A 27,353-nucleotide genomic window follows, 5' to 3' on the forward strand; every position below is an offset into this window, starting at 1 on the left:
CAATGATTGCCTGCCCAATCAGTGAGCCTCACGTATATATATGTTATAAGGTAGAGATATCGGCGTTGGTCTGGGGTGGACACATAAGAAGTCTCACAACACCAGGTTAAAGTCCAACAGGTTTATTTGGAATCATGAGCTTTCAGAGTGCTGCTCCTTCATCATGTGACTCACCGGTGTTGTGAGACTTCTTACTGTATATGTATATATTGAGGAGTGTCAGGGCTACTGATGCTCTGGATTCTGACCTTGTACCTGAAGCACACTTAGGAGAGGAATTGAGTTTGTAAATAAAGAGAATCTGGTGAAGGGACGCCAGCCTCTGAAGAGTTATTTCACATATGATGATCCCTAATATGCAAATTTTAACAATTCTACATTGAATGTTAAAGCTTAAAGTTTATTTATTAGTGTCACAAGTAGGCTTCCATTAACACCGCAATGAAGTTACTGTGAAAATCCCCTAACCGCCACACTCAAGTGCCTGTTCGTGTACACTTGAGGGAGAATTTAGCATAGCCAACGCACCTAACCAGTATGTCTTTTGGAATGCTGGACTGCTTTCAGACTGTATTGCTTTATTGCTGTTTTATTTTTGTGGGGCTAATTTTCAAGTTTTAAGATAGGGCCACTTGGGAAAATAGTTTGGGAAGCCATGTGCTTTTTGCTGTCTTTTCCTATCCCAGTAGGAAGTCTCACACCAGGTTAAAGTCCAACAGGTTTATTTGGTAGCAAAAGCCACTAGCTTTGGGAGTGCTGCTCCTTCGTCAGGTAGTGGGAGTTCTTGTTCACAAACAGGGCATATAAAGACACAAATGCATCTTTGTAGAAACTTGATGTCTGTGTCGATATGCGCGATCTTCTTGGAGATCCTCTCCACAATCTTTCCACATCTTTTCCTATCCCAACAAGGCAGTGGTGAGCGAATTGATGGAGTTCCTCCAGGGCAGTAGGGGGCGCGGTGACGGGGAGGATGGTGAAAGTGGTGGATTGGACACTCTTGCCTGGGAAACGGATTGAGAAGCTCCTTGTCTCTCTCTCTCTCGCGCCGCGTGGTTTACCCAGAGGAGCCGCCGCTTGGAGCCCCGCGGTTGCGGAACTTTCTGCTTTCTCTCTTCGGGCGACTCGGGACCATGACTGAGGCGAAGCGCAAGGGGCCGAACGGCTGTGTGCAGCAGTCGATGTCGCTCGACCCCAAGCTGCAGGAGGAGTTCCAGCGGAAGATGCAGGGGATGAAGAAGAAGAAGCCGCAGCCGAAGGTGAGGAATGGGGGAGGGGAGGCTGAGGTGCGCGCGCATCCCCTCTGTCCGTCCGGCAGCACGCGCTCTGGGCTCAGCTGTCAATCAAAGCCCTGATGTGGAGATGCCGGCGTTGGACTGGGGTAAACACAGTAAGAAGTTTAACAACACCAGGTTAAAGTCCAACAGGTTTATTTGGTAGCAAAAGCCACACAAGCTTTCGAGGCTCTGAGCCCCTTCTTCAGGTGAGTGGGAATTCTGTTCACAAGCCCTGGCAGTACATCTCCCTGCTGCATGGCTTCACCAGTCCAGCGCCCACCCCACTGTTACAGTCTGATCTGTCTCATGCATGCGTTTCAGCAACGTTTCTTCTTTTCAAGTACTAACTTTTTTCTGCACTGCAATGCTTGCCCTTTTCTCGACCTGTGTTGAGCAACCGTTCCAAATGTTTCTTTTTCTCTCTTAAAGCACGGTGGCACAGTGGTTAGCACTGTTCTATTGCTGTTTCGTGCCAGGGACCCGGGTTCAATTCCCGGCTTGGGTCACTGTCTGTGTGGAGTCTGCACGTTCTCCCCGTGTCTGTGGGGGTTCCCTCCGGGTGCTCCGGTTTCCTCCCACAGTCCAAAGATGTGCGGGTTAGGTTGATTGGCTATACTAAATTGACCGTAGTGTCGGGATTAGCAAGGTAAATATGCGGGGTTACATGAATAGGGCCTGGGTGGGATTGTGGTCGGTGTGGACTCGATGGGCCGAATGGCCTCCTCCTGCACTGTAGGGATTCTATTCTATTCAAATGGCAATTTGCCATCCCATCCTAAATAATTCACCTTTTCAGAGAATCGCTACGTTGTAGATTGAGGCCCATCGACCCGCACCGACAACAATCCCACCCAGGCCTTATCCCCGTCACCCCACATATTTACCCTGCCAGTCCCCTGACACTAAGGGGCAATTTAGCAAGGTCAGTCAAAGTTTAAAGTTTATTTATTAGTGTCACAAGTTGGCTTACATTAACACTGCAATGAAGTTACTGTGAAAATCTAGTCGCCACACTCGGGCGCCTGTTCGGGTACACTGAGGGAGAATTTAGCTTGGCCAACGCACCTAACCACGTTTTCCAGACTCTGGGAGGAAACCAGAGCAACCAGGGGAAACCCACGCAGACACAGGGAGAACGTGTAGACTCCGCACAGACAGTGACCCAAGCCAGGAATCGAACCCGGGTCCCTGACGCTGTGAGGCAGCAGTGCTAACCACAGTGCAGAAGGAGGCCATTTGGCCCAGCGAGCCTGTACCAACAACAATCCCACCCAGGCCCTATTCCCGTAACCCCACATATTTACCCTGCCAATCCTTCTGACACTAAGGGAGAATTTAGCATGGCCAATCAACCTAATCTACACAATTTTGGACTGTGGGAGGAAACCAGAGCACCCGGAGGAACTCACGGGGAGAACTTGCAAACTGTACACAGATAATTGTCCGAGGCCACAATTGAACCCTGGTCCCTGGTGCTGTGAGGCAGTAGTGCTAACCACTGTGCCACTGCGCTGTCCTTAAATTACAAACAGTAACTGCAGGCACTGCTTTATCCATTTTCCTAATGTTAATTGTCAAGCTGTGGTTCAGTGGGTTGCACGCTCTCCTTGTTATCCAGAGGTTGTGGGCTGAAGTCCTACCCCACGACTCGAGTGCAGAAATCAAGGGTGACATTAAAAGTGCTGCATTATCTTTCAGATGAAGTGCATATTGGCGACCATAATTTTTCTGTCAGGTGGATGTAAAAGTTTCCCAAGGCACTATTTCAGAGAAGAGCAGGGTGCTCTGGCCAATAATTATGCAGTAAGAAGTTTAACAACACCAGGTTAAAGTCCAACAGGTTTATTTGGTAGCAAAAGCCACACAAGCTTTCGAGGCTCTGAGCCCCTTCTTCAGGTGAGTGGGAATTCTGTTCACAAACAGAACTTATAAGACACAGACTCAATTTACATGAATAATGGTTGGAATGCGAATACTTACAACTAATCCAGTCTTTAAGAAACAAAACAATGGGAGTGGAGAGAGCATCAAGACAGGCTAAAAAGATGTGTATTGTCTCCAGACAAGACAGCCAGTGAAACTCTGCAGGTCCACGCAACTGTGGGAGTTACAAATAGTGTGACATAAATTCTGATTCTAGGATCGCATGATAAAGACTCAGGAGGAAAAAAGCAGAAATATTTATGTGAAATAGTGTGACATAAACCCAATATCCCGGTTGAGGCCGTCCTTGTGTGTGCGGAACCTGGCTACGGACAAGCCCTCCGTATACACAGGATCTGCTCGGATGAGGAGGATCGCAACAGACACCTCCAGACGCTGAAAGATGCCCTCATAAGAACAGGATATGGCGCTAGACTCATTGATCAACAGTTCCAACGCGCCACAGCGAAAAACCGCACCGACCTCCTCAGAAGACAAACACGGGACACAGTGGACAGAGTACCCTTCGTTGTCCAGTACTTCCCCGGAGCGGAGAAGCTACGGCATCTCCTCCGGAGCCTTCAACATGTCATTGATGAAGACGAACATCTCGCCAAGGCCATCCCCACACCCCCACTTCTTGCCTTCAAACAACCGCACAACCTCAAACAGACCATTGTCCGCAGCAAACTACCCAGCCTTCAGGAGAACAGTGACCAAGACACCACACAACCCTGCCACAGCAACCTCTGCAAGACGTGCCGGATCATCGACACAGATGCCATCATCTCACGTGAGAACACCATCCACCAGGTACACGGTACATACTCTTGCAACTCGGCCAACGTTGTCTACCTGATACGCTGCAAGAAAGGATGTCCCGAGGCATGGTACATTGGGGAAACTATGCAGACGCTGCGACAACGGATGAATGAACACCGCTCGACAATCACCAGGCAAGACTGTTCTCTTCCTGTTGGGGAGCACTTCAGCGGTCACGGGCATTCGGCCTCTGATATTCGGGTAAGCGTTCTCCAAGGCGGCCTTCGCGACACACGACAGCGCAGAGTCGCGGAGCAGAAACTGATAGCCAGGTTCCGCACACACAAGGACGGCCTCAACCGGGATATTGGGTTTATGTCACACTATTTCACATAAATATTTCTGCTTTTTTCCTCCTGAGTCTTTATCATGCGATCCTAGAATCAGAATTTATGTCACACTATTTGTAACTCCCACAGTTGCGTGGACCTGCAGAGTTTCACTGGCTGTCTTGTCTGGAGACAATACACATCTTTTTAGCCTGTCTTGATGCTCTCTCCACTCCCATTGTTTTGTTTCTTAAAGACTGGATTAGTTGTAAGTATTCGCATTCCAACCATTATTCATGTAAATTGAGTCTGTGTCTTATAAGTTCTGTTTGTGAACAGAATTCCCACTCACCTGAAGAAGGGGCTCAGAGCCTCGAAAGCTTGTGTGGCTTTTGCTACCAAATAAACCTGTTGGACTTTAACCTGGTGTTGTTAAACTTCTTACTGTGTTTACCCCAGTCCAACGCCGGCATCTCCACAATAATTATGCCCCAACCAGCATTACAAAAAATAGATTATCTGGTGGCAGTAATCTTGCTGCATGTGGGAGGATACTGAGCAGACTGGCTGCCACATTCCTACATTGTAACAGCGAGTGCACTTCAAAAATACTTTGAGGTATCCAGTGATTATGAAAGATGTCACTAAATGCATGTTTTTTTTAAAGATTGGCTGTGATGTCTAGCCATTATAGAACATAGAACAGTACAGCACAGAACAGGCCCTTCGGCCCACGATGTTGTGCCGAGCTTTATCTGAAACCAAGATCAAGCTATCCCACTCCCTATCATCCTGGTGTGCTCCATGTACCTATCCAATAACCGCTTAAATGTTCCTAAAGTGTCTGACTCCACTATCACTGCAGGTAGTCCATTCCACACCCCAACCACTCTCTGCGTAAAGAACCTACCTCTGATATCCTTCCTGTATCTCCCACCACGAACCCTATAGTTATGCCCCCTTGTAATAGCTGCATCCACCCGAGGAAATAGTCTTTGAACGTTCACTCTATCTATCCCCTTCATCATTTTATAAACCTCTATTAAGTCTCCCCTCAGCCTCCTCCGCTCCAGAGAGAACAGCCCTAGCTCCCTCAACCTTTCCTCATAAGACCGACCCTCCAAACCAGGCAGCATACTGGTAAATCTCCTCTGCACTCCTTCCAGCGCTTCCACATCCTTCTTATAGTGAGGTGACCAGAACTGCGCACAATATTCCAAATGTGGTCTCACCAAGGTCCTGTACAGTTGCAGCATAACCCCACGGCTCTTAAACTCCAACCCCCTGTTAATAAAAGCTAACACACTATAGGCCTTCTTCACAGCTCTATCCACTTGAGTGGCAACCTTTAGAGATCTGTGGATATGAACCCCAAGATCTCTCTGTTCCTCCACAGTCTTCAGAACCCTACCGTTGACCCTGTAATCCACATTTAAATTAGTCCTACCAAAATGAATCACCTCACATTTATCAGGGTTAAACTCCATTTGCCATTTTTCAGCCCAGCTTTGCATCCTATCTATGTCTCTTTGCAGCCTACAACAGCCCTCCACCTCATCCACTACTCCACCAATCTTGGTGTCATCAGCAAATTTACTGATCCACCCTTCAGCCCCCTCCTCTAAGTCATTAATAATAATCACAAAGAGCAGAGGACCAAGCACTGATCCCTGCGGCACTCCGCTAGCAACCTGCCTCCAATCCAAAAATTTTCCATCGACCACCACCCTCTGTCTTCGATCAGACAGCCAGTTACCTATCCAATCGGCCAACTTTCCCTCTATCCCACACCTCCTCAGTTTCATCATAAGCCGACCATGGGGGACTTTATCAAACGCCTTACTAAAATCCATGTATATGACATCAACTGCCCTACCTTCATCAACACACTTAGTTATCTCCTCAAAAAATTCTATCAAATTTGTGAGGCACGACTTGCCCTTCACAAATCCGTGCTGACTATCCCGGATTAATCCGCATCTTTCTAAATGGTCGTAAATCCCATCTCTAAGGACCTTTTCCATCAATTTACCAACCACCGAAGTAAGACTAACCGGTCTATAATTACCAGGGTCATTTCTATTCCCTTTCTTAAACAGAGGAACAACATTCGCCATTCTCCAGTCTTCTGGCACCATCCCCGTGGACAGCGAGGACCCAAAGATCAAAGCCAAAGGCTCTGCAATCTCATCCCTTGCCTCCCAAAGAATCCTAGGATACATTTCATCAGGCCCAGGGGACTTATCGACCTTCAGTTTATTCAAAACTGCCAGGACATCCTCCCTCCGAACATCTATTTCCTCCAGCCTATTTGCCTGTAACACCTTTTCTTCCTCAAAAACATGGCCCCTCTCCTTGGTGAACACTGAAGAAAAGTATTCATTCATCACCTCGCCTATCTCTACTGACTCCATACACAAGTTCCCACTACTGTCCTTGACCGGCCCTAACCTCACCCTGGTCATTCTTTTATTCCTCACATAAGAGTAAAAAGCCTTGGGGTTTTCCTTGATCCGACCCGCCAAGGACTTCTCGTGTCCCCTCCTAGCTCTCCTAAGCCCCTTTTTCAGCTCATTCCTTGCTAACTTGTAACCCTCAATCGAGCCATCTGAACCTTGTTTCCTCATCCCTACATAAGCTTCCCTCTTACTTTTCACAAGACATTCCACCCCTTTCGTGAACCATGGTTCCCTCACTCGGCCATTTCCTCCCTGCCTGACAGGGACATACCTATCAAGGACATCCAGTATTTGTTCCTTGAAAAAGTTCCACTTTTCACTAGTTCCTTTCTCTGACAGTTTCTGTTCCCAACTTATGCCCCCTAATTCTTGCCTACTCGCATCATAATTACCTCTCCCCCAATTGTAAACCTTGCCCTGCCGTACGGCCCTATCCCTCTCCATTGCAATAACAAAAGACACCGAATTGTGGTCACTATCTCCAAAGTGCTGTCCCACAACCAAATCTAACACTTGGCCCGGTTCATTTCCCAGTACCAAATCCAATGTGGCCTCACCTCTTGTCGGCCTATCCACATATTGTGTCAGGAAACCCTCCTGCACACACTGCACAAAAACTGCCCCATCCGAACTATTTGACCTACAAAGGCTCCAATCAATATTTGGAAAGTTAAAGTCCCCCATGCCAACTACCCTGTGACCCCCACACATATCCATAATCTGCTTAGCAATTTCTTCCTCCACATCTCTATTACTATTTGGGGGCCTATAGTAAACTCCCAACAACGTGACCGCTCCTTTCCTATTTCTAACCTCAGCCCATATTACCTCAGTGTGCAGATCCCCCTCGAAGTGCCTTTCCGCAGCCGTTAAACTATCCTTGATTAACAATGCCACTCCTCCACCTCTTTTACCAGCTTCCCTACACTTACTGAAACATCTATACCCCGGAACGTCCAACAACCATTCCTGTCCTTGTTCTACCCACGTCTCCGTAATGGCCACAACATCGTAGTCCCAAGTACCAATCCACGCCCCAAGTTCATCTACCTTGTTCCGGATGCTCCTTGCATTGAAGTAGACACACTTCAACCTACCTTCCTGTCTACCGGTACCCACCCTTGACCCTGATACCTTCCCCAATACCTCACCACCCTCACTGACTTCTGGACTACAACTCCTTTTCCCACTCCCCTGACAAATTAGTTTAAACCTCCCTGAAGAGCCGTAACAAAATTCCCTCCTAGGATATTGGTGCCCCTCTGGTTCAGGTGCACCCCGTCCTGTTTGTACAGGTCCCACCTTCCCCAGAATGTGTTCCAATTATCCACGTATCTGAAACCCTCCCTCCTACACCATCCCTGCAACCACATGTTTAACTGCACTCTCTCCCTGTTCCTCAACTCGCTATCACGTGGCACCGGCAACATACCAGAGATGACCACATGTTTCGTCTTGGCTCTCAGCTTCCAGCCCAGCTCCAGAAATTCCTGCTTTAAATCCTCGTCCCTTCTCTTACCTATGTCATTGGTACCAATGTGTACCACGACTTGTGACTGTTTCCCCTCCCCCTTCAGAATCCGGAAAACACGGTCTGAGACGTCACGGACCTTGGCATCCGGTAGGCAACATACCATCCGTGAGTCTCTTTTGCTGCCACAGAACCTCCTTTCTATCCCTATAACTAACGAGTCCCCAATAACTATTGCCCTCCCGCTCTGCCCCTTACCCTCCCGAGCCACAGAGACGGACACAGTGCTGGAGATCCTCTCACTGCGGCTCACCACTGGTATGTAATCCCCCTCAACCGTATCCAAAGCGGAATACTTGTTGCTAAGGGGAACGACCACCGGGGATCCCTGCACGGACTGCTTCCTCCCAGCCCCTCTCACCGTCACCCATCTGTTTTCATTCCTCGGAGTAACTGTATTCCTAAAGCTTCTGTCTATGGCCACCTCTGCATCCCTAATGATCCTAAGTTCATCCAACTCCAGCTCCAGTTCCCTAACACGGTTTTGGAGGAGCTGCAGATGGGTGCACTTCCCATAGGTGTAATCAGCAGGGACACTGTCGTCGTCCCTCACCTCAAACATAGTGCAAGAGGAACATAGCACTGCCTGCACACCCATCCCCTCTAGATACCTTGCCAGTACCAAGTAGAAACAGCAAAAATGAATTAAACTCACCCCTGCTGGCCCTGTCCCCCGAAGCCCTGTGAGCCAAAGCCTTATAGCTCACACTCTGCTTCCCACTCACTACACTGCCCGCTCCCGACGCTGCCCGCTGTATACTGCAGCCTACCTTTTATACTTCACGCGCTTAAAAAAACCCTTCCCAGACTCCTTAGCAGCCCACTTCCAGTTTTCACTTTAAACTTAAAATTCTACTGCAAAAGTAAAGGCCAAAAAAAACCACACACTAGCTGACTAATTAAATAAATAAACAATTCAATTAATCTCTCACCAGCACTGCTGCCTCCAATCACTCCCTCTCAGCTTGCTCCAGTGGAACACAATGTTCCATGAGCTGCGTCAGATTCACTGGACTATGTTATAGTAGTATTTTTATTTTAGTAAATGTTGTGTTTCCCACTGTGGAATTGAAAATGCAGTTGCCAAATGCTTCAAGTGTAGCATCCAATTTTACATTTTCTATTGGAGTCTAAAAACCACAGTAACAATTTGCTTTTAGTGGTAGCTTTTACTGTATTGTAAAGTAACATCCCATGACATTTTGAAAATAAACAAAAGGGAAATATACACTGAGGTAAGAAGGGAGTAATTAAGAGAGTGGCAATATGTTTGGTCAATTAGAAGGGTTTTGAAGGAAGAAGTTGGCAGAGAATCCCAGGCAGAAGGCCCCAGCATCTGAAGATGGGCAAAGGAAGGGAGAGAGGGAATTATAATAAGGCTATATTTGGGTAGGGTTAGAAAGGACTGCAAGGTCAAGACAGGGGATGTATAGATAATTGGTAGAATTTTAAACCAGCTGGAACATGGAGATGATACAGATAAAATCAGGAGCAGGCTTGGTATGCAAGCTGCACTTGGTACCGAATTTGATATACGCAATAGAGACAAGTTTCCGTTTGGGGGGGGGTGGGGGGCTAATAAAGAAGATTGAACCAGGGCAGGACTTAGTTAATGGTAGGACGTTGGGGAGAGTTACAGAACAAAGAGATCTAGGGGTACATGTTCATATCTCCTTGAAAGTGGAGTCACAGGTGGACAGAGTGGTGAAGAAGGCATTCGGCATGCTTGGTTTCATCGGTCAGAACATTGAATACAGGAGTTGGAATGTCTTGTTGAAGTTGTACAAGACGTTGGTAAGGCCACACTTGGAATACTGTGTGCAATTCTGGTCACCCTATTATAGAAAGGATATTATTAAACTAGAAAGAGTGCAGAAAGGATTTACTGGGATGCTACCGGGACTTGATGGATTGAGTTATAAGGAGAGGTCGGATAGACCGGGACTTTTTTCCCTGAAGCGTAGGAGACTTAGGGGTGATCTTATTGAGGTCTATAAAATAATGAGGGGCATAGATAAGGTAGATAGTCAACATCTTTTCCCAGCGGTAGGAGAGTCTAAAACTAGAGGGCATAGGTTTAAGGTAAGGTTGAAGAGCAATATTCAGCTACTGAAGGGTACAATGGATTTATTTATAGGTGAGATACAAAAGGGTCCAGAGGGGCACATTTTTCACACTGAGGGTGTTGAGTGTCTGGAATGAGCAGCTAGAGGTGGTAGTAGAGGTGGGTACAATTTTGTCTTTTGAAAAGCATTTAGATAGTTACATGGGTACGATGGGTATAGAGGGATATGGGCCAAATGCGGGAAATTGGGATTAGCTTCGGGTTTTTTTTTTAAAAGGGCGGCATGGACAAGTTGGGCCGAAGGGCCTGTTTCCATGCTGTAAATCTCTGTGACTCTATAAGAATAACAAAGATATCTATAAAGGTTTCGCAGCAGAGGAGCTGATGTAGGAGTGCAGCTGGGCAGTGTTAGAGATCTAAAGTGGCTGTGATAGATTAAATATGGGACTCTCGGGTAAAAGATATGGATTTCAACATTGCTTTAAGCCTCTGAATTATCCAAAAGGGCTTTACATATAGTGGATTGAAATATCAATTCTATCATTTGCATTCAATATAATCCCACAAACACTAAGGTGAACAATCAGTCCATATGTTTCTGTTTTTATTGACTGAGGGAGGAATGTTGACCACAACACAAGGAAAGCTCTTCAGATAATGATATTGTGAGTCTTTAATGGCAACCAAAATACATGGCTGTGAACTTTTTCCATGGCACTAAAAGATAATATGGCATATCCCAGATTGTCAACATAGAAAATGAGCTTAAACCCACGAGTAACTTAATTGCAGTGTTAATGTAAGCTTACTAGTGACACTAATAAATAAGCTTTAAACTTTATCTCCAAATTCAGAGTTCAGAATGCTACTGCAAAGTGTACTATGCTGGTAATCTTATGTAGTTCCTTCCCTTCGTTCATTATGGTCAACACTTTAGAATTGCAAATAGAGTAATCAAGCTACCTGAAGTGTTGTGAAAACAATCTGGATTCACACGTCATAGTGCGTGTGAGGTAACCAGGTTTAATGAAGGACTAAGCCTGGGTGACATTGCCAGATCTGAAAGGAGTGTTTCTGGAGCCTAATTTTCAGTTAGACTTCCTTTGGCATTTGCAATCCCCAGTGACTAGGATTAATGACGTACTAACTACTGCTGTCAATACACTGCTTCAAAATGGATGGAAGGTGTGGGGAGAGCAGTTTCTATTCCCTTGAATGGTGGAAATTACAAATGTCTTAAATTTATTTGACTGTTTCAAATAGTTAAACTTTCTCTGATGGTAAGGAGACATTGAAGCTGCTCTTATAATTTTCCACACCATTTCCATCATCCTGTGTGTGAACCGTCTGGCCAGTGGATTGTTAGTGGACCCGCCTGGATTGTTTCCATTCCCCTGTGGTTACCAACTTCACTTCACCTGTGATTGCTAGCATTTCTTTAATGCAATTAACAAATTTAGTGGAAACTTACTTAGGCTGCATATTGTACCATGTATGAATTTATTCTATATGTTAGTATGCATCAGAGTGTCCTGGAAGTAAATGTGAATGCTGTGTGGACTTAAATCAATTTTTAAAATCTCTCTTTTTATCTCTTAAAAAGCTGTCATCGGGTGTAATTTACTTGGGCCACATTCCCGATGGATTCTTTGAACCTCAGATTAAGAAATACTTCTCCCAATTTGGAACAGTTTCAAGAGTTCGACTTTCACGCAGCAAAAAGGTAATGAGTATGTACAGTAGTAAAAATATCGCATCCAAGCATAAATTCTGTATTAATTAGATCCACATTTTATCCGATTCTATTTGTGAGGATCCTGAATGAAGCATAACAGTCTTTCAAAATGAGTGGCCTTTAGAGCATCTATAGGCAAATATCACCGAGGAACCGGAAGTTTGTCCAATCACGTTGCTACTTATGTCATTGATTATATTTATTCAGGCGATGTGGGTGTCACTGGCTAGGCCAGTATTTATTGCCCATCCCTAATTGCCCTTGAGAAGATGGTGGTGGTGAGCTGCGTTCTTGAACTACTGCAGTCCACGTGGTGTAAATACACCCATGGTGTTGTTGGGGAGGAAGTTCCAGGACTTTGACCCAGTGACAGTGAAGGATAAATTTCCAAGTCAGGATGGCGAGTGGCTTGGAGGGGAACTTCCAGGTGGCGGTGTTCCCATGTGTCTGCTGCCCTTGTCTTTCTAGATGGTAATGGTTATGGGTTTGGGAAGTGCTGCCAAAGGAACCTTGGTGAGTTCCTGCAGTACATCTTGTAGATGGTAGACATTGCTACCACTGTACTTCAGTGGTGGAGGGAGTGAATGATGGGGCACCAATCAAGTGGACTGCTTTGTCCTGGATGGTGTTGAACTTCTTGAGTGTTGTAGGAACTGCACTCATCCAGGCAAGGGGAGAGTGTTCCATAACTCTCCTAACTTGTGTCTTGTAGATGTGGACAGGCTTTCGGGAAGGATAGGATGAGTTGTTTGCTGCAGAATTCCTAATCTCTGACTTGCTCTTGTAGCTGCAGTATTTATATGGTTAGTCCAGTTCACTTTCTGGTCAATGGTAACCCCCAGAAGTTGCCAGTGGGGGAATTCAGTGATGGAAATGCCATGGGGCAATGACTAGATCCTCTCTTGTTGGAGATGGTCATTGCCTGGCACTTTTGTGGCACAAATGTTACCTTCCACTTGTCAGCTCAAGCCTGAATGTTGCCGGGTCTTGCTGCATTTGGACATGGACTGCTTCAGTATCTGAAGAGTCGTGAATGATGCTGAACATTGTGCAATATTCAGTGGACATCGCCACTTCTGACCTTATGGGAGGAAGGTCATTGATGAAGCAACCCTAAGACACTATCCTGAGGAACTGTCCTGCAGCGATGTCCTGGAACTGAGACGATTGCCCTCCAATAACCCCAACTACCTTCCTTTGCGCTAGGCATGACTCTAAAACAACAGAGGGTTTTCCTCCTGGTTCCCATTGCCTACAGTTTTGCTAAGACTCCTTGATGCCATAATCGGTCAAGTACTGTCTTGATGTCAAAGTCAGTCATTCTCACCTCACCTCTGGAGTTCAGTTCCTTTGTCCATGTTTGAACCAAGGCTGTAATTGGGTTCAGCCAGGGTCACTCAGCTCCTGACCTCAACTGAGCATCAGTGAACAGGATATTGCCAAGCAAGTGCTGCTTGATAGCGCTGTTGATGACCACTTCCACTACTTTACTGATGATCGAGAGTAGACTGATGGGGTGGTAATTGGCCAGGTTGGATTTGTCCTTTTTATGTACAAGACATACCTGGGCAATTTTTCACATTGCCGAGTAGATGCCAGTGTTGTAGCTGTCCTTGAACAGCTTGACTCGGGGCACGGCAAGTTCTGGAGCACAAGTCTTCAGTACTATTACTATGGCTATTGCCCATAGCCTTTGCTGTATCCAGTGCCCTCAGCCGTTTTTTGATCACATGGAATGAATCCAGTTAGCTGTAGACTGACACCTGTGATGCTGGGGTCCTCCAGAGGAGGCCGAGATAGATCATCCGCTCAGCAATTCTTGCTGAAGGTTGTTGCAAATGCTTCAGCCTTATCTTTAACTCTGTGATAAGCTCCCCTATCATTGAGGATGGGGATATCTGTGGAGCCTCCTCTTCCAGTGAGTTGTTTAATTGTCCACCACCATTCACAGTTAGATGTGGCAGCAGTGCAGAACTTAGATTGGTTGTGGGATTGCTTTGTTCTGTCTATTGTATGTTGCTTATGCTGTTTGTCATGCAAGTAGTCCTGTGTTGTAGCTTCACCACATTGACACCTAATTTTTAGGTGTGTCTGATGTTGCTCCTGGCATGCCCTCCCGCACTCTTCAGATTGATGTGAATACATTTTGGACATGTAATGGCATAAAGGGTATAATCTGAAAAATCTAGAAATCCTGATCCGAGAAAAAGGTATAGAAATTTTTTCACTTATCAGAATTCAAATCTATGAAACACGACCTGTTTCAAATATTTTGGATTTTTGGCAGACTTTTTTGAGAGATTATGTACAAGCTGTTTATCAAGATATTTGATTTTCAGTTATGTAACTTTAACCAGTCTCCAATTATAACCGTGTAGAATTATTCTGCTCAGCCAGGGAGACTTGAAACCTGATCTGAACTTGGCAGAAGGGAATTTTCATTTTGAGTTCTTGGCCGTGCATCAAGTTAGTTTTGGATATTCTGACAGGGTAGAGAAGCACTGTTCTGTCTTATTACTTTCTGTTTGATCCATCCTTAATGAAGAGGAGGATCCAGCTTCAATCTCTGGTTTAGCATCTCCCAGTTACAGCATGTTGAAGGTTGATCACTGCAGTTGACTTTGTGCTTGGATGAAGGGAGCCAAAAGTCATCCAGTGTTCCTGCTCCTAAAATCAATCCAGAGAACCTGCAGGAAAATTACGTGCGTGGGTGTCAAGTGGACCAGGGCTGACCTTTGCAATACCTCCACAGCCCAGTGGCTTATTGGCATCCAGTGTCTAGGTTCACTGGCCATTTTAGCAGAGTACCACAGGAGTGTTGCCATCTGTAGGATTGCATCTCGGGAGAGGCAGGATCCATTCTAAATTGGATGGGGTGGGAAACATAATATGGAGTTAGTACAAATGTAGTTGCTGTGGCCAGATGTTTCACTAAAATGTTAATTTGGGTGTTAATAGCTAGGTATTGTTAACGCAAAATGTATTCACAGAACAAAAGTTATTGCATCCGACTGTTCAGTAATATTTAAATGAGCAGTGAAGCTACAGTAAATTAATTTGGTTATCACAATCGTGCAAAATTTTGCCTGTAGGATGAGACATTGGCGCGGACAAAATATGGAAATGTGTTTATACTACGGTATCGATTTTAGTGAAGGTCACCTGCTGATGTTGAAGTATAAAACTGAAAAGTAAATGCAGATGTGTCTGGTGAACTCTTGTGTACAAATGAACCGTTTGCACGGATTAGGCTATTGCTGTGATAAGCAGCATAATTATTGAATGGAACAGAGACAAAAGTAAAATGTCACGGTGCAAACTCAGAAACATGCTCGGCAAATTAAGCACTTTGTGAGCATTCATATTTAACTTTGAAACACGACTTTCCCACCCTGTTTTTAAACTCGTTACTTTCCTTTCTTAGTCCGGTCTTATTGTACATCATTCCCTGGGGAGCCACGAGTACCTTACCAAAGTGATCCTTCCTCGTGTGAGTCTGGGCTGGAGTTTCAGTCGGCTGCTTGATCGTGCAGCATTGGCAGCTGACTTCAGCCAAAAGTGCCAGGTGGATGATGTTTCGAGACCTCCTCCTGCAGTTTCTATTTATTTATTTATTAGTCACAAGTATACTAGTTAGCAACCAATTCAACTTGCTCTATGTGGCAACAAGAAATGGATGTGCGCTTGGACAGCAGTGGCTATGGTCTCCGATAACATCCCACCTTATGCTGAAGACCCAGGCTGCCGAACTAGTTCCACTTCTAGCCAGTCTTTCCCAATACAGCTACAACACCAGCATGTAGCCGATTATTAAAAAATTACCCGTGTATGTCCAATCCACAAAAGACAGGGAAAATTCAATGCAGCTGTCCTATCTGTATACTCTCAATCATCAGCAAAGTGATGAAAATAGTCATTGTCACTAATACTAAATGTGTTCTTCAGTGCTGCCATTCCTCTTTACAGTCTTCCCTGCGCTTTACCTGTTTGTTCATTGTTACTTTGAGTAAACATGCACTTCGTTCCACTGTGCCCTCCCCAGACCCCTCATTCCAATATACAATATTCCATGCATGTTAATGGGCTTCAGTTGCCCTTCGTGCTACCATACTAGTTTAAGTCCACTCCATTTACAATTTTGTTGTATGTTATATATTTTTTCTTTGCCGTTAAAACTTCCCATCATGTTTTGAATCTACAAAAAAGGCCTTTGCCTGTTGATACCTTTTGACAACCGTGGTCAATATATTAACCAAGTTGATTTGCTGTCAATCCCAGTTCCTTTGCTATCAAGTCACAAAATAAAGCATTCCATTTGAAATGATTTATTTTTTCTTTATGGCTGATGATGTGGGTAAAGTCATTACATGTACATGCAGAAGTTTGACCAAAACAGCAGATGGCAGCATTTCTATCCTCGTAAATGCACTTTAATATTCTGTCTTGTAGAATTTAAACCTGGGCGACACGGTGGCACAGCAATTAGCACGGCTGGCTCACAGCTCCAAAGACCCAGGTTCGACTCCAGCCCTGGGTTACTGTCTCTGTGGAGTTTGCACTTTTTCCTGTGTCTGCGTGGGTTTTCACCGGGTGCTCAGGTTTCCTCCCGCTGTCCACAAATGTACAGGTTAGGTCGATTGGCCATGGTAAATTGTCCCTCAGTTTGTCTGTGCTCTGCGCTGGACTAGCCTAACGCCCAGTGTCCTGTCAGGATATGCTCCAGCTCACCACTACCCTGAATTGGAGTAAGTGGTTAAGTGAAAGTGAAGTGAAGAAGAACTAAACTTTTTTTTAAAAAGCTTAAAACTTTTTATTTCTCACATCAGTGATTAATTTGGAAAGTCTAAAACAAAATATTTTACAATTGTTGATACCAGGACTTTAAATGGTAATTTTTTTCTTATTCAGTTTAATCTTTTCTATAATTATGCTGGAACTTTAAAGGCTTTAGTTGCAAATTTCCAGAAGTGTGTTTTTTCTTTATTCATTACAAAGTCTTATTTAAATCACTTGCTTAAGAACCACACCTCACAAAAAAATGTTGACTCAAGTTGTAGGTTCTTTACGCAGAGAGTGGTTGGGGTGTGGAATGGACTGCCTGCAGTGATAGTGGAGTCAGACACTTTAGAAACATTTAAGCGGTTATTGGATAGGCACATGGAGCACACCAGGATGATAGGGAGTGGGATAGCTTGATCTTGGTTTCAGATAAAGCTCGGCACAACATCGTGGGCCGAAGGGCCTGTTCTGTGCTGTACTGTTCTATGTTCTATTCTTCCATTGATGGAATGAGGATGGGAGTCATCTAGTAACAGGTAATTGATCAGTTCAGGTGGGTATTGTGAGCCAGTGAATGGTTAAATTTAGATTTACAAACGATTACCATTTTTAAGAAAGAAGATCTTTTTTCCAGGTTTGAAATTTTATGAATGTGAAGAGAATTTGAAATTATTCATTGAATAATTGAGGGGAGGCAATGGCCTAGTGGTATTATCCAGAAACTCAGCTAATGGTCTGGGGACCCGGGTTCGAATCCCGTCACGGCAGTTGGTGGAATTTGAACTCAATAAAAAAATACCTGGAATTAAGAATCTCCTGGTGACCATGAAACCATTGTCGGAAAAACCCATCTGGTTCACTAATGTCCTTTAGGGAGGGAAACCTGCCACCTTCACCCGGTCTGGCCTACATGTGATTCCAGAGCCACAGCAATGTGGTTGACTCTCAGTTGGCCTCTGAACGAGGGAAGCTAGGAATGGGCAATAAATGTTGGACAGCCAGTGAAGCTCATGTCCCATGAATGAATAATTTAAAAAAAGAATAAACTATCAATTTGCAACCTAGCAACTAACATCTGGTACAGTTTCTAATTCTTACTGTCGATGATATGTTTGATGATGTGGCTAGGGCACTATTTGATGTGATGCATTTTATTTTGAACGTTAGACTGGACAAAGCAAAGGATATGCTTTTGTGGAGTTTGAATGTGAAGAGGTTGCCAAAATTGTTGCAGACACTATGAATAACTACTTATTTGGTGAAAGGCTCCTAAAATGTAAGTATTTGACACTAAGTAATTCAAAATTAATGTACACATTCTTCAAACTGGCCCCCTGCCAGAGGCTTAGTGGGAAAGTATTCACTTAAACTTGTCAAAATTAATTACGTTTGACTGACTAATGGACAAACTGGCTATAATGAGAAACATTGCCTTTATCAAGTACCTTTCTCTTTGGCAGATTCTTGTGCAAAACAGGTGCAATAGCTCCTCCCCAGTACCCCACTTAGGTGGCCTTGTGATAGATGACTGGAGTGGGAATACAGTTGGGTTTATTCTGCCCTTTTCTTGTATACAGTATATTTAATCCAAGTACTTTTAATGGGCCACTAAATCAGGAACAAGAACTGTAACCCACCTACCCCATTAGCCTTGGTCATCGAGGCCAGTTATAGCCCTACTTGTTGTCCAAGGCGGCCTTCACGACAACGCAGAATTGCTGAGCAGAAACTAGTAGCCAAGTTCCACACATATGAGGACAGCCTCTACCGGGACCTTGGGTTCATGTCACACTATCTATAACCCTTACGACTTGCCTGGGCTTGCAAAATCTCACTAACTGTCCTGGCTGGAGACAATTCAGACCTCTTTAACCTGTGCTTAATCCTCTCTTCACTCACATTGTCTGCACCTATAAAGACTTGATTACCTGTTAAGACTCGCATTCCAACCATTATCTTGTCAATTGAGTCTGTGTCTATATGTGCCCTGTTTGTGAACCAAATCTTGCACTCACCTGATGGAGGAGCGGCACTCCGAAAGCTCGTGCTACCAAATAAACCTGTTGGACTTTAACCTGGTGTTGTGAGACTTCTTACTGTGCTTACCCCAGTCCAACGCCAGCATCTCCACATCATGGAACAAATCTCTTCTTTGAAACAACTCTTTGTCACTACGGTTGAGACTATCTGTTTTGGTGCCTTCCAACCATCCCCTTGCTCACCAAATCAAGCTTCTCTTTAAGATCCCTTCCTATCCTGAACTTGCGCCTTGCTCTCTCTTCTCCTAATTCCCCATAGGCTCTCTCCATTCCTCTCCCTCAACTTGTCCCTGAGGCCACCTCCTGATCCCTCAACTCTTATTGCCACCAAATCATTGACGAACCAAACTGGTCCTCATTTTAACTGGTATTGCTGGCAGTTCCTTCTTAAATACTGGCATCTTATTGAATGGCGGAGCAGGCTCGAAGGGCCAGATGGCTTACTCCTGCTCCTAGTTCTTATGTTCTATCATCATCACTGCCACCTCCTTTAAAAAAAAAACCCTTGATCTCCTTTCAGTTGATGGGGAAGAAACGTGCCTCTATACCATTTCCTCGTGCAATTAATTTGTGGCTTTGCAGAGGTAGTTGGTGAACGTTTTTTTTTTTTAAAACCTTCCCCCTTCCCAGACTAAGAAAGCAGAACTGTGGTGGCTCAGGGTGGTGGTGGTGGTTCCTACATGTTCCATTTGTGTATCTTCAATCCACATTGGCATGAGCCTCTGAAACAGCTCACATGCCCGTCCTTGCAGCTGGGCAGAAAGTTGAAAAAAGGGTTACAGTACGTTATTTCATTTCTGATGCTGCCTCTGTGTTGCTTGGCACATTCTTCCATGTTGAAATGCTACAGAAATGCAAGTTGTCAAGATTGCCATGCACAAAAATGTAGTGAATACATTTTAGTATTCATTTCTTTCAGGTCAGGTTATTCCACCAGAAAAAGTACACGCACAGCTTTTTAAAGGTAGTAATAGAACTTTTATGAAGCCTACCCTCCCGGCTGTTACTCGTTACAACAAGAAACGAACCCTGAAAGAACAAAGTGTGATGTCAGAGAGACTCCTTGCGAAAGAAAGGCAGTTACGAAAAAGACTTGCTGAGAAAGGAATTGACTATGACTTTCCTGGCTTCGTAAGTTTTCTTTACATATTTGATCCTCAATGTAATTATCAAATCCTATATTCCTTGGTTAACACAATAGGTGGATTGTTGGCTGCAAGATTTTCCTGTTGTGATTTTAATTTTTTTTAGTTCCTTTAACTTTAGCAAGTGGCAGCTGGTGATCCCCTCATCGTGGTGCCCTTTTCTCTTTTTGTCCTTTGTTATTCACTTATCCGTTAAACTCAGTTGATTTTGGGAGTGGGCATTTCCCTTATGTGGCAGCTCCTCAGCGCGATGCGATGCATCAGTTAAAAACCCAATTTAAATAGTGGGTTGTTTTCATTTTTCAGTCCTGGTTAGCACTGCTGCCTAACAGCAGCAGGGACCTGAGTTCGATTCCCGGCTTGGGTCAGTGCGGAGTTTGCACCTTCTCCCCGTATCTGCATGGGTTTCCTCTGGGTGCTCCGGTTTCCTCCCACAGTCTGAAAGACATGCTGATTAGGTGTATTGGCCATGCTAAATTCTCCCTCAGTGTACCCGAACGGGCGCAGGGGTGTGGCGACTAGGTGATTTTAACAGTAGCTTCATTGCAATGTTAATGTAAGCCTACTTGTGTCACTAATAAATAAACTTGTTAAAACTATAATGTTGTTTCTTTGGACAGATCTAATATAATATATGTGGTGGAGGCGGGCTAGGAAATTGAGGATCTGCATGATTTTCGAAAGGAAGATTTTTTAAATACAAACTTTGAATAAATAATCAGAACATAAAATGAGATCTCGGCGTATATAAATTAAAATCTTCCAATGTCAAGATCTCTAAATAAAAATACTTGATTTTTAAAAATAGCAGCTTTGCAGCTTCCAAGGACAATATTGTTGATCTACAGAGTAATATTTAGTTTGGGAGATTGATTGTGAAAGGGTTTGTTATTTATTATCCTTTAGGCTGCAGTGCTGCCTCAAAAGAAAAAGCAAGTGTCTACAAAAATGGATGATACAGTAAACAGTCAGGTAAGTTGAAATGCTTATCCAGGAACTAGTTGGTTACTGGAATTAGCTTGGTGTTTGTATTGTTCTATATTTACCTTTGAATTTTGTACAATAGTTGTTTCTTTACAATTGAAATTAGATGGCTATATTAGATTAAAGACTCGTATAAGTCAACAGGAGCAGTGATTATATTGCTTCTGTTGGAACAAAAGTCACAGAAGGATCCCACTAATGATGTCCACTAAGTGACGTGCATACTCCTCCAGTATCCCCCTAAAGGCTGCAAAACAACGTGGTGCATTTCTAAACCACCTGTGTCAATCCAGTTGACAAATTTAGGATCGGTGTCCTTTTAACGCAGAATCGCAGCTAAGTGTTTCAAACAGAAACCACTCCGATCTCCAAATCCAACTCGAACATTCAGTTTATAGGGCAACATGGTTAGCACTGCTGCCTCACAGCACCAGGGACCCGGGTTCAATTCCCGGCTTGGGTCTGTGCGGAGTCTGTACGTTCTCCCTGTGTCTGCGTGGGTTTACTCTGGGTCCTCCAGTTCGTTCCCACAGTCCGAAAGACGTGCTGGTTAGTTAGGTGCATTGGTCATGCTAAATTCTCCCTCAGTGTAACGAACAGACGCCGGAGTATGGCGACTAGGGGATTTTCACAGTAACTTCATTGCAGTGTTAATGTAAGTCTACTCATGACACTAATAAATAAACTTTTAAAAACTTTAATCTGCTATTGGAAAGAAACAGGCAGCAAGCAAAGCCAGCACCTAAAAAGGGAATGCAGCTCCTGACTTGCATCTCCTTTCCTTAACCCAGGATCCAACTGCTGAGCTTGGAGTCTGAAATAGTATCTCTCTGACGCCCTTTTAAGCTTCTGCTGGGATTGCTGCAGTGAAACCAAAGAGCGGCAGGGCCACTCACGAACTTGCCCAACCTCCAGAAAAGCACATATGTTACTAAATAGACATCAGGAAGAGGAACAAAGCTAATTTTCTTTTCCCTTCCTAATTTTAAGATTAATTAGTAACGCCTCTACCATCACCTTAGCTACCATGTTCCTTCTGGCCCATTTCAAGATACTCACTGACTATTTGGAGAGCAAAACACAAACTCTTGCAGCAGAGTAGCATAGTATTCCTTGTCAGCCCACCTGAGATAGCTATCCAATTAATCTCATTCTTTGCTCTTTAGCCGTAGTTACTCTGAACTCCTTTTCCACCAACCTTACCTGCAATGGATTACAGAACATAACTTAGTATGGGGGGGGTGGGATAAAAATCCTCTTTGTCTCTCTTCTGGTTCTTTTGGCAATGATTCAAAATCTGTGTTCACTAATCATTACACCAGTAGAACCGACTTTCCCTTATCTATTCGATGAAAACCCTTCTTAAATTTGAAAACCTCCATTAAATCTCCCCTTAACCTTATCTGCCGTAAGAAGAACAATCCTAGATTCTCTGATCCCTCCAGGAATGATTTTGCTAATTTTACAGTGGAATTGTATTAGTCTTTGTCCCAGTGTGCTGGGTGCAAAGCATTTTGAATCTGGTGCTAAAGTACATATTTCGGTTGTAACTATAACCATTTCCCTTAGGATATAACTCCAGAATGCACACCTACAGTTCTAAAACGACGACAGTCTTTAAAGCTCCTTGATGATACAGACGATGAAATCACATTCAAAGTAAAGTCTGCCAAAAAGAAAACCAAATCAACTGCTTCTCTACGTGAAAAAGCGCAAAAAACAAACAAACTGAGGAAGAGAAAAAGAAAAGTTCCTGGCAAATGAAGTACGAAGAATTTGTAAATGAGGAGTCCAAAAACACAAATCGTTGCCTTTGCAGAGTATTAGAAACTGCCAATCGTCGATATGCTCTGTTGTGGAGAGTGCTACTGAAATATCCTTAAGGTGTCCTAATAATCTGTGTGTTCATGTATAAAAAGTGAAATGTTCTGCAATCCCACAGGTAGTTTTGTCAATATTTAATCTTGTATTCTCACCCCTTTCTAAAAAAAAACAAAATTCAGAAAGCTTAATACTTTGGTGTAATAATAAATTCAAAAAATGCTGATTTAAAGGTATGGTATTCTAGCCAAAATTATTTTTAATCAGGTTAATTTCAACAGGTTTGAATATAAGCTTACTGCCCAAAATAGACATTTTTAAAAATTATACGTTGTGTTTCTTTTAAATTTATAGACTTATGTGATGGATACTAAAAGGCTTAGTGTCAGTAAAAGACATATGGAGTATAAAGAGGTTGCAAGTATGCAGCAAGTCAATCAGCATATGAATGGAAAAGATCACATAGCACTTCAGGTGGAGCCCTTTGTCAGAATACAGAAGAGGCAATAAGTCAGAGTAGACAAGGTTTGTGAAAAGAGAGAGAAATATATTTATCTGTATTTTCCCTTCTGAGCCTGAATATCAGGGGGGAAAAAATCTTGGTATATACTGAAATTTTGGCATAGCAAAGATCTCAATTTAAAATTGTCATGTACAGCAGATTTAGTCATTAGACACTTTTGTATTTTAGATTAGATCTTCTGAAAATCTAACTACATGCTTATAATCTGCACCCTGGTTACACCTCAGTGATTAATACATTAGTCAGACTTTGTAGCACTCAAAATGTGCCACCCATACTTCAATTTCTCATGTAATTTTGTAATTGGCCACTTGAACAGCTGCACCAGTCATATTTAGATATGGAAATTGCCTTATTACTTTTGGGGTATAACGTATTTCAGAAAGTCAATTGTGGGCACTGTCGTCAAAAGAGAAAATGCTGGAAAATCTCAGCAGGTCTGGCAACATCTGTAAGAGCTGACGTTTTGAGTCCAGATGACTCTTTGTAGGTACTGTAGTGTTATGCAAATGACAGGGACGACTGGAGGAAGAAAATTCAACATGCCTGAAGCTAATTATACTTTTAGGCTGAATTTCAATCAGTCATCACCTACTATACAAAGAGGTAACGTTTGGGCAAAATAAAACATGTCTTTCAGCCTTTAAGATTGTTTCTATCCTGTTCATGCCTTCTGTGATTGTTGTGAAATTCAGTTTCAATGTGCCATCTTTTTCATTGTAAGAAGTCTCACAACACCAGGTTAAAGTCCCAACAGGTTTATTTGGAATCGCAAGCTTTCGGAGCGCTGCCCCTTCATCAAGTGTTTCTGAAATGGGAAATGTATTTTTTTTAATAACAATACACAGTTGATATTTAGCTATTAAATTGAATTTGCATGCACGGTTCAGCATTATATGCAGGAGATATGCGCTGAAGACCTCCGACCTGGTCCACTGCTGAGATTCTCCGGGGCCACTGCAGTGAATGGAAGTTTTGGCTGAGCGCCAAATTCTCTGTTCCCTGCGGCAGCAGGGTGGGTACAGATGAAATCAGAGAATCCCGCCCATGGTATGTAGTCTTCTGGGTTTTTACTCAAAATGTGGGTGTCTTAATTTTTGAAATAATTCATTCATGGGCGTCGCTGGCTGGCCAGCATTTATTGCCCATCCCTAGTTGCCCTGAGGGCAGTTGAGAGTCAACCACATTGCTGTGGCTCTGGAGTCACATGTAGGCCAGACCAGGTAAGAACGGCAGATTTCCTTCCCTAGAGGGACATTAGTGAACCAGATGGGTTTTTTCGACAATGGTTTCACGGTCATCAGTAGGTTCTTTATTCCAGATATTTTTCTGCCATGGCAGGATTCGATCCTGGGTTCACCAGAACATTAGCTGAGTTTCTGGATTAATAGTCTAGCGATAATACCACTAGGCCATCGCCTCCCCTTTGTCAAAATGTTTGTAAATTGAGGATCATTGTGCTACAATCTGAGATTTCCTGTTCATCCAAAGATAAAATAGGTCATAAAATACTCGGTGATACATGATATAATCTACTCATCCAGTAATAAATGCAACATAAAGGTGTGTCAAGTTTTATCTGGTATTGTGTTTGTCTGTCAATGCAAGTTAACATATCAATCTCCTGTGATGCTGCTCAGCGTATCAAAAATAAATACTTTTTTCAAAACAAAGTTATGCTGCATAACATAGAATATATTGTGAGGGCTACTGATTTTTGTGGTTAAATACCCCAGTTGGGGTTTTACTGCAGGGACTTTTCTCACATGTCATTTGCCTCACTAGCTCAGTCGGTAGAGCATGAGACTCTTAATTTCAGGGTCATGGGTTCCCGAAGTTGGGTGTCATTGTTTACAGGGTGGCACAGTGGTTAGCACTGCTGCCTCACATGGCCAAGGACCCGGGTTCAATTCCCACCTCGGGTGATTGTGTGGAGTTTGCATGTTCTCCCTGTGTCTGCGTGGATTTCCTCCGGGTGCTCTGGTTTCCTACCACAGTCCAAAGATGTGCAGGTGAGGTTGATTGGCAATGATAAATTGCCCCTTAGTGTCGGAATTAGCAGGGTAAATAAGTGGGATTACAGGGATGGGACTTGAGTGGGATTATTGGTGCTGCAGGCTTGATGGGCGGAATAGCCTCCTTCTGCCCTGTAGGGTTTCTATGATTCTATATTTTTTGATCAAATTCTCTACTTTTTTTTGGTTTGGCATAGATCAGTAAAAAATAAGAGCAATAATGCTATTGGTTGTAATTTGATGGGAGGATAGGTTGCTGGAACCTATAGCATTACTGGAGAGCGGGGAGCTTTGTAGGTAAGCAGTGTTGGGAAGGTGGTTCTGAAAGCTCAGTGTGCAGGATGAGCATCCTGGAAATGGGATAAGGATATGGGAGAACCAGAAAGGGATTCATGATGTTGCACATTTGGGAAGGATCGACCTGGTGTTTTGCAGCACAAGGAGAGGGTTCCAGAATCTGACAGAACTGAGATGGTCAATCAAGGTGATATGGGGATGGGGGGGGGGGGGGGGGGGAGAGGCAGGGGGCGGGTTGTGCATTCCTGGATTGGGGCAGGATTTAGGAAATGATTTTCTGGGTGCTGCTGACCAAAGCGCAGTGGGGATCATTTCCTCAAGGATCCGAGAGGCAATTAGAAGTTGAGGCAACATATGAGTGCGAGGCATCGGGAAGGGTTACTGTAATGGTTCAGGTCAGAAACGTTGACGTGTTTTATGGAGCCCGCCTGGACCATAAGTTATGCACCTTGAATTTGGCTCAGATAAGCATAAGACATGTTTCATCTCAGGTATGATTCAAATGACCCACTAGCGAGCTTCTATCAATCAAAGTTTATTTAAGAATATAGTTAACATGTACAGTAAGAATATTAGCCATGATGTGGAGATGCAGGAGTTGGACTGGAGTGGGCACAGTAAGAAGTCTCACAATGCCAGGTTAAAGTCCAACAGGTTTATTTGGAATCACAAGCTTTCGGAGCGTTGCTCCTTCACCTGATGAAGGAGCAGTGCTTCGAAAGTTTGAGATTCCAAATAAACCTGTTGGACTTTAACCTGGTGATGTGAGACTTCTTACTAAGAATGTTAGCAATAACTTATCAATTACAAACAAAACAATCACAATAATGTATAACCCTTAACACATAAATCTAAGATACTCCAAATCAAACCAATCCCATAAACAAGACCCTTCCACAGGTTTGACACAGCAAAGACTAATGCTCACGTGATACTGGAACTGAATCCTTTGGATGAATGCTGCAGTTCTCTTGATTCCATTTTGGTAGAAATAACAGCAAAATGCACTATTAGTTAAATCGTAAAATATTGCAGCATGCTGCTGTGCAGAGGGACCTGGGTGTCCTTGTGCAAGAATCTCAAGGAGTTGGTTTGCAGGTGCAGCAGGTAATTAAGAAGGCAAATGGAATTTTGTTCTACATTGCTAGAGGGATGGAGTTTAAAAACAGTGAGGTTATGTTGCAGCTGTATAAGGTGCTGGTGAGGCCACACCTGGAGTACTGTGTACAGTTTTGATCTTGAGAAAGGATATACTGACACTGGAGGGGGTGCAGGGGAGATTCACTAGGTTGATTCTGGAGTTCAGAGGGTTGGCTTATGAGGAGAGACTGAGTAGACTGGGGCTATACTCATTGGAATTCAGAAGAATGAGGGGAGATCTTATAGAAACATATAAGATTATGAATGGAATAGATAAGATAGAAGCAGGGAAGTTGTTTCCAGTGGCGGGTGAAACTAGAACTAGGGGGCATAGCCTCAAAATAAGGGGAAGCAGATTTAGGACGGAGTTGAGGAGGAACTTCTTCATACAAAGGGTTGTGAATCTGGAATTCCCTGCCAAGTGAAGCTGTTGAGACTTGAATGATTTTAAGGCAAGGATAGATAAATTTTTGAACAGTAAAGGAATTAAGCGTTATGATGAGTGGGCAGGTAAGTGTAGCTAAGTCCA

At 43.7% G+C, this 27,353-nt stretch overlaps 1 protein-coding gene across 1 annotated transcript; it reads left to right on the forward strand.

Annotated features, from left to right (window-relative positions):
* Nucleotides 1-1,019: 1,019 nt before the first annotated feature.
* On the forward strand, nt 1,020-25,041 carry nifk (nucleolar protein interacting with the FHA domain of MKI67). Its single transcript, XM_078206830.1, has 6 exons — nt 1,020-1,259; nt 11,950-12,069; nt 18,028-18,136; nt 19,819-20,030; nt 20,951-21,016; nt 22,598-25,041. The coding sequence occupies exons 1-6, from the start codon at nt 1,134-1,136 to the stop codon at nt 22,790-22,792; spliced, it is 828 nt and encodes a 275-aa protein (XP_078062956.1). The 5' UTR covers nt 1,020-1,133; the 3' UTR covers nt 22,793-25,041.
* The last annotated feature ends 2,312 nt before the right edge of the window (nt 25,042-27,353 follow it).

This window comes from Mustelus asterias, unplaced genomic scaffold (assembly GCF_964213995.1).
Source record: "Mustelus asterias unplaced genomic scaffold, sMusAst1.hap1.1 HAP1_SCAFFOLD_1815, whole genome shotgun sequence".
NCBI classification, from domain to species: domain Eukaryota; kingdom Metazoa; phylum Chordata; class Chondrichthyes; order Carcharhiniformes; family Triakidae; genus Mustelus; species Mustelus asterias.